Here is an 8,292-nt window from a genome sequence, read left to right as displayed (position 1 = left end):
ACCAAGATATGAAGCAGGTTGGTAGGAGAGAAACAGAGCGATAAACTGTTTCTGTCCTGCACCACACTTTTACCAAGGTGGGACAACAGGTCACATTATTGACCAAGACTCGTGTGCTGGACTCTGAGGTCCAGACGATTCAGATCTCCCCTGGAGGTCAGTACGGATAGGTTCGTATGAATTTGGACCCTGGGACGGCTTGGCTTCCCGTCACAAAATAGCCTCATGAGACCCCACTGGGTTACCAAAAAGTTCTTGTTCAGTTTTGTTTCCATCACAAGTGTCAAAAACTACAATAGAAGTAATTAAGAAAATAAATAAACATTAACAAATTGAATGGGAGACAGGTTTCAGTTTGTGTTTATCAGAATGTTTGATATCCACCTGTAGAGCTTTCATCCTCCTGTCTGCAGATTAACAGTCCACAGGTTGGCTGCTCGCTCTGTGATTCGATCCCTGGAGTCAGAGGAGAGACAACACAGAGGACAGCAGGACGATGAAAAGAAGAAGAAGGTGGTGGAGCTCAGTGTCCAATCAGGAGTGAGCAGTTCTTTCATTGCTTTCATTGCTGTTAATAAAGACAACAAAGAGCCAATTCAAGGACCTCTGGTGCGCAGAAATATTCTAACACCTTTCTTTGGTGGTGAGTAATTTGATATTTTTTTGTTGAGTGGATTAAGCTTATTCTGTTCATAATTTTTTGATATACAGTATATATACTGTATATATGACAGTGATAGTGTTACACAAATAATGGGATGTAAGTACACTTTTACTGCTGTTCACCTGCAGCTGTGTTGCAAAACCCATATCAGCATGTTGGGGGAAAAAGTCTAAAGTTTAATTACTAAATAGTTTGGGGAAATGTCTCATTTACAGGCTACATGAGTACTGAGTGCTTTCCTTTCACAATAGACTGTTGAGAGCAGAACATGCTGATTGAAGGAGCTAAAATGTCAAGTATACAGGGCTCGGATTTTAGGTGTTGTCAGCAAACCAGGGTAATTTACACTAAAGGACACTATTCATCAAGCACTCAAAACTATGGCTGCTGATGGCAGAAGCATTGAGGTCAACTTTGAAAAAAAATGAAATGTTTTTTTACGTGATGTTTTTTATGCAACAGCTGAGCATTTCTGTTTATTTATTTTGGGTACAGAAATAAAAAGCTGCAACTAATAAAAACCTCAAAGTACAAGTATCAAAAAGCACTGGGTCAAGAGTTCATGCARTACAACTAATGGTTTTTAAGGTTTGCTTTTTTTAATCTGATAGATACAGTTCTTCAATGAGAAAAAGCAGAACTTGTTGGAGTTAAATACCCAGCTTTCTCCCTTCAGCTGAAAGGCTTTTTCTATTCTCGTCTCTCTTTGTCTCACAATCCTCTTTGATGAGTCACGACACGTTTTCAGTGTTACAACCTCATTTCGGTGGCTATTTARTTTTGTGTTGATGTAGCATAGAGGCAATTTAAAACACCTGTCTGCAGGAGGCCGTGATGGAAATCAAACCAATTCCAAACACATTAACAAACAATTTAGGATTTACGGATAAAACTCTTGTAAAGGCAAACACAGATCTATTAGCAGCTTTGAATAAACCTGAGTTTTCTGTTCAACTTGCCAGCAGGGGGAAGGCAGATCAGAGATGCCAAGCATGAAAACATTTAGAAAAGCCATTTAACATAGGATTGAGTAGATTGTCTTGGAAATTTAGATAAAAAGAGTTCACAATTATCACTTTTGATTTGTTTGATTTTGCTGGATGGTTTTTTAGACGAGCCCATACAAGAATTTTTTAAAATGTCATTTTTCATTTAAAACTATTATTTTTTTATTTACCTTCATTTAACCAGGCAAGTCCCACTGAGATCACAGATGTCTTTTGCATGGGAGGCCTGGGCCTGAAGGCAACTTATCACACAACATTGTACTATATAAAATCATTCCAGTCATTCTTCTTCTTCTTGTGTGGTGTTTCATGGTGGTTGGCAAACAATGGAAGGTGTTTATTACCGTCACCTATTGATGTGGAGTGTGGATCAAAATACTTTTATTTTATGTTGCTTATATTATTTTTTCTAATTTTGTTTTTCTAAAAAAAAAAACTTAAAACAATTTGTTTACTTTTACTTTTGGTTTCTTTTTGTAATATATTTATTATATTAAATGTTTCTTTGATTTTTCTTAATTCTTCTATGATCCATCTTCTGTGTTCATATTCCCTGCATACTAAAATGACATGTTCTATGGTTTCATTCCAATCATTCCTTTTATAAACTAACTTTATAGTACCAGTGAGCCAGGGGCGGACAATCCAGGTCTTCAAGAGCCAATCTACTGCAGGTCTTACTTTTTCCTTTGCTCCAACACACCTGATTTGAATGAATGGGTGATTATCAGTCTACTGCAGAACTTATAGAGGTAATTCAATCACTGAGTCCGGTATGTTGGAGCAGGAAAAAAGTATAACATGCAGGATAGCTATCGTTGAGGACCAGCAATGGTTATTAGATTTTTTTTTATGATTTGGTTTTAGGAAGCCAGAAACGGTTTGAAAGAAATGGTTAACTGTTTTTATTAGTTGTTCTTGTTCCAATATTTAAGTCTGGTTGTGGTCCAGCTGTCCAACTTACAGTCACAGGAATGATGTTATGAAATTGTGAAAACACACAACCGATTTGATATATTGAAGCAAAATGGGAAATTTGTAAGAAAGGTTACGTCCACTTGTGCTGTTTCCACAGAATCTTAGAAAGGGGACAGAAAACAAGTGCTGCTGATGAGATGCACTTTTGACATTATCAGCAACTGTGATGTTCTTTATGAAAACAGAGGTTCAGTCAGTTTGCAGGTTTGGAGTATATAAGATTTATGTGATGTCAAAATGTCATTATTAAACAACTGTCATGGCAGAACTGGTGTGTTTTTACACATTTCTGGTTAAATTTGAAACATTTTAGAACATGATAAAGACCACATCTTACTGATTTTGTCCTTAAACATAAACCTGTACAGCTGACAAAGGGTACACATTTTTTTTTATCCTCAAACTTTTTTCTTTTTTTAATCTGGTTAAAAGTATTGTCTTTTTTTACATGCTGTCTTGTTTTCTTCTCTGAAGTGTCTCATTAGATTTTTGTTCTCTTCTTTGCGTTTTCCCTACTCTTCAGGTGGTGGGTCAAATCGATAAATTAACGTCTGACTTTGATTTTGACCTGGAGCCAGATGACTGGACAGTGGCCACAGCCAGCAGCACATCCAGCAGCGAACGGGGTCTGGGAGAAGCCTTCCGATTGGACTTCCTCAACACAGATGTGCTTTCAGACAGTTGGGAGTTTTGTAGTTATCTGGAGGCTGCGGGTGCAAGTGCCCGCAGGTGTAGTGAACAACCAGGGGATCTACGACAGGAGCTGGGCCATGACACCATCCCCACTCAAACCCAGACCCCCACACCACCTCCCAGCACTGCCTCGGTCTACTCCCAGATGAACGGCGGGCTTCCCATCCCTAATGGGCCACGCATTATAACGCCAGATTCATCCAGCGAGGAGGCCAGCAGCTCCACGCACAGCCAAAAGACCTCCCGTACTTCTGGCACAAGAGAAAGAGTTCGCTTTAGTGATAAAATCCTGTACCATGCGTTGTGCTGTGACGATGATGAGGAGGAGGAGCAAGAGGACTTACAAGAGGACAAGAGTGGCTGTGCTACTCCGGATAGTGATACTGAGCCCAGCCTCCTGGGCAGCTCGGTTGCCCCCAAACGTTCTTCCTCTGAGCATTCACTTCTCCATAACTGTCTAGACCCTTCCTATGTCTCCTCACCAGTGAAGGGGATGATGGGAGCTCACACGTTGCCCAGGAAAGGTCTCCTAAATCCCAGCTGCCGCAAAAAACTGTTACGAAATAGCAGCACACAAACTGTCTCAGACAAGAGCACTCAAACTGTACTGCCCTATATTCCAACCAAACAGAAAACAAAGGACCACTGAGAAAGCCTGAAGTTTCTCATAAATCTCATGAAGAGAACTGTGCATTATTTAATATTAAATACATAGCTCATAGATTAATACACAAATAAATTAATTACTAAATAAATAAATGATATATGGGAAACCACTTGCCTACTTAAAGTCATTCTGAGGCTCAGGGAAAAAAAAAAAGAAATGAAGTACAGCACAACATTACATTAAGACGAAAGGTTATGGTGGACCAAAATGTTAGTGCCTGTTCCCATGTAAGTAGACAGGATGAATGGACTTAGTACGTATGTATCATGTGAATCACTGCAGATTACAAAAGCAATCCTTTTTACCAGAATATTTTCAAATGAACATAATTGGAAGGATGAAATTATGCAGAAGCATTTTTCCCTCATTACACAATAGTAGAAGTCACAAAGACAGAAAAGAAAATGCTTGTTTTTATCATGCTGATACAAAACGTTGCTCATTCTGTACCCTAAATCTGTATAAACATTGTCTTTTTTTCATGTTCCAGTAATTTCAAATGTCAGGGGGATTATTGCTTCCAGCAGGGAAATGTCTCCAGATGCACATGTCAAGCTGCTTCCTCCGCTCTTTGATGTCAACAAATGACTCTGAGCATAGAGTCAGAAAACAACACTATTTACCTTTGGTTTTATAAAGCATCTCATTGTGATTGCTCCATGGTCTGTGGCAGAGGCTGAAATGTGTGAGTGACAGGCAGAAAAACAGATACACAGACATTTCAGAAGTTGTGCTCCACAACGGTGACATTTCAATTTTTGTCCTTTCTCTGTGCTTGCTACAGGCTTCATTCAACTTAGCAGCTAAATAACATTTTGGGAAGAAAGGGGGGAAAAAAATCTAAAAGGTTTTGTCTCTTCATTCGGTCGCCCAGTGGGGAATTGAACTCAGCAGAGCAGCATTTTATTCACAGGGCTAGCGCCAATAGCCATTCCTGATCAATATGTTAGAGGGAGGTTGCAGTGAGAGGTCTCTTTGCTGAGCATGCAAGCCACTCTCCTGGGATCGGTGAACAAAAACTCACAGTYAGAACTATTTACTTACTCTGAGCAGAACAAAAATTAGAACTGTTGCCCTAAAGAACTGACATTTCAAAAAAAGAAAGAAAAAAATACAGTGGGACCAGGCGTGAAAGCTGATGGTGAAAAGAGAGTGTTCTCGTTCAATGATTTCTTTTTATTTATTTTTTTCTACATTTAATTCATTTATTCATTTTCCACAGACCAATAATCTACCCTGGGGAAAAGCTTTGTGAGTGCTTTCAGTTTTAAAAAAAAAAGTTGAATGTTGAAATTTTTAAGTGGAAAATCCTTGCCAACTTCAGTGATGCCAACCTTTCTGGATCAACAAAACTTGACCTTCCAAAAAACACATTGATTGTCCCTCTTTCTCTGGCTCTCTCTCTCTTTTTTTCTGAAAATTTCCAAATGGATAACTGATAAGAATATTGCTAAAAAATTGATAAACCAGTCAACTAAATTACATTAAATTCCTGATATTTGAGATTGCGTACTCCAAAACTGGCCTACAACGTGAAAAGTCTTCAAAAGTTCAAACGACCCCAGCAACATTGGAGATTATTAGGTAATGTGGAGAAGCACATTCATAACAGCCCACCTCTGTCTCTGTGTGCTCCTGTGTTAAAGTTATTGCATAGTGCACAGCTTAAGGGAATTGCAGCTGTGCTGTTTAGGCAGCATTAGGCCTCAGGAGCCCAATATGAGGAGAGCAGACTGTGCAATTTTACACCAGACAGCTTTGGTAGAGGCCACACAAACAAAAATTAGCTGTAGGATGGTGTGCTATACATGCAGAAAACCTCAAGTAATTTTGTGATTTTTTTTTTTGTTTGTTTGTTTTTAATTCTTCTGGTTTTGTAATATTTTCTTTTGTCTTGCCCTGGCTCAGTCACTCCCAAGTACCTGTGAAGAAAGAGGCACTGAAGAGAGATCAATGACTTGCTCCCCSGAGCATTGGCTGCCATTTCCCTGCTTAATAGACCAACAGGTCCTCACAGCCATTAGCATAAACAAACAAAAATATGCCACCACACAAGCAAAGCATCAACTACAGTCAAACAACCCAGGCTTATATTGTGGTGCACCCTCCCAGTGTGCGAGGAAGGTATTTTCTCCCCGTTCCCTCTGCAGATATTATTAGTCACATCTGYAGATGAAATTGTGTCTTCAAATATAAACCTGTTTGGCATTGGCACTGAATACATTATCATTGGGGACAGATCTGAGATATTTGGACAAAACATTAGCAATGTCTCTTTTGCCAACAAGCTCATTAGTCATCTCTAATAGGGCAGAGCTTTGTCCTCAGTTCTCCGTAGGACAAGGACAGGAGGCATYCAAAGGTTATGAAAACCTGAGTGCACTGGTGCCAAATCATCCGCCGACCGGAAAGATCGCTTGCTGATGACAGCTCGCACAAAAACAGATATGTGTGTGTGAATATGTGTTAATGTGCCTGTCTTGTCCTTACCACTTTTGTGCCTGTGCATTGTGTGCAGAAATAAGTGGCATTTTCAGTCTCACATGTCGCCTTATGTTTCATTTCATTTATTCACTGTCACTGCAATTAATGGAGATCAATACCAACAGACGCAACACATCCCCCTGGAAGTCATTTGGCTAGACCAGTCCATAGGAGAAGATTAAACAAAACAGCTCTTTCAGAGGGCTGCAAACGGAYTCCTGCCATCTGTGTTTTGACATCAGCACTGGGCATGTATTGATTTTCATCCCTGATCAGTTCTCGTGTCACAACCGGAGGGACAGCCTGAGTGGCTAACAAACACTGCGAGGCAAAACTAATTTAAAAAATAGAGGAATGCACCAAAATACAAAAAAAATGTGTTWTCTGATTTCCTTGCCTGCTCCAATGCACTACATCCTGTCTGAACTTTTCATCCTTGATTAAGCAAAAGAAAACAGATCCTTTGCTGAATGGTAAATGATCGTGAAATGAAGAGCTCCACCATGGTTTGACTAACGGCCAAAGCTTCTGAAGCCGATTAATTTTAGCTTCAACCATAGTTAAATAACCCCAGAGGAAGCCCTGCCTATCCTGTCTACTGTTAATGTCTGTGCTGGCTACACGGAGGAGCAAAGTTGACGTCCATGCAGGGCGTAGGCTCAAAGCCGTCATAGCAACTATTTGATTCCCAGCAAGCCCAACTGTGTCACATTTATCAAGAATATTTTTACAAAAAATTATAATTATTTACTTCATTTAACAATCATGTAAAACAGCTCAATATATACAAGAAAATATATGACGGTCAATAACTTTTTATCTAGTGAAAATATTATGACTTATTATTTCTTTTGTCATGAATAGTAATAAGAAATATTTACAGTCGACACTTAAAAAACATTTGCTCCATATCCAGTTATAGGATGAAACATGTTAAAACTATTACATTTAGGGGTGCAACGATACAGAAAATTCACGATTCGGTTCGGTTCGATAATTTAGTTTCGCGGTTTGATATTTTTTCGATGCAAAAAAGAGAAATTTGCACGCCCCTTTTAACTTGTATTTTATTTAAATTAATTATGAACATTTGTTTAACCTCAAAAGTACAGTTTTTTAATTAAATGTTGCTGAAACAGCAAGTTTCTCAGTGGATCTGTGCTCAAAAATGCAGCCTAGGTGGAGTAGTCGAACACAGATCCACTGATCCTTYAACACAGAGCATCTTCAGAAGACAAGTTGATAAAGTAAATTTTAAAAATCTGTATTGTTCGATACAAGTGTGTATTGAACCTAAAGCTCTGTTCGATACGGTCCGATACGGGTAAATGTATTGTTGCACCCCTAATTATATTATTAACTTCAGTTCTGGTCAGTTCACATCCACATTGAGGAAAATAAGAAAAAATCTGCTTACTTGTGAAATGAGATATATTTCCTCTTTCTCTTCTGTTGGTACATCCATAACACACACAGCTTTCCGACATATTTATATATATATTAGATAGCTTTTATACACTCTAAAATAACAATTAAAAACATGTTAATATTATCATTATTAACAGTTTTTTCACAATTTCTACATCATTAGTGTTTAGTTTAGTTTAGTTTAGTTTAGTTTAGATTAGTTTAGTTTAGTTTAGTTTTTCCATGCTGCCAACATGTATGAATCCAGAATCTATACTTCCATGGCTTTGTCATGTTTATTTTCTGTGGCTTCAAAATGCAAATTCTTCTGTTCAGACACACACACGCACACACACACACACACACACACACACACACACACACACACACAC

The 8,292-nt window shown here is 38.6% G+C and overlaps 1 protein-coding gene across 1 annotated transcript in view; it reads left to right on the top strand.

The window, feature by feature from the left end:
- insyn1 (inhibitory synaptic factor 1) overlaps positions 1 to 4,661 on the top strand; it is a gene marked incomplete at its 5' end in the record, with an annotated part of 56,197 nt that extends 51,536 nt beyond the window's left edge. Inside the window, 1 exon segment of the mRNA XM_014023626.1 lies at positions 3,173 to 4,661. Within this exon segment, the coding sequence (XP_013879080.1) occupies positions 3,173 to 3,991 (819 nt within the window). The 3' untranslated portion in view covers positions 3,992 to 4,661.
- Between the last annotated feature and the right edge of the window lie 3,631 nt (positions 4,662 to 8,292).

The sequence above is a fragment of the Austrofundulus limnaeus genome, unplaced genomic scaffold (assembly GCF_001266775.1).
Source record: "Austrofundulus limnaeus strain Quisiro unplaced genomic scaffold, Austrofundulus_limnaeus-1.0 Scaffold381, whole genome shotgun sequence".
Classification (NCBI taxonomy): domain Eukaryota; kingdom Metazoa; phylum Chordata; class Actinopteri; order Cyprinodontiformes; family Rivulidae; genus Austrofundulus; species Austrofundulus limnaeus.
Note: the sequence above shows the minus strand (reverse complement) of the source record. Positions and strands in the feature narration are given on the sequence as shown.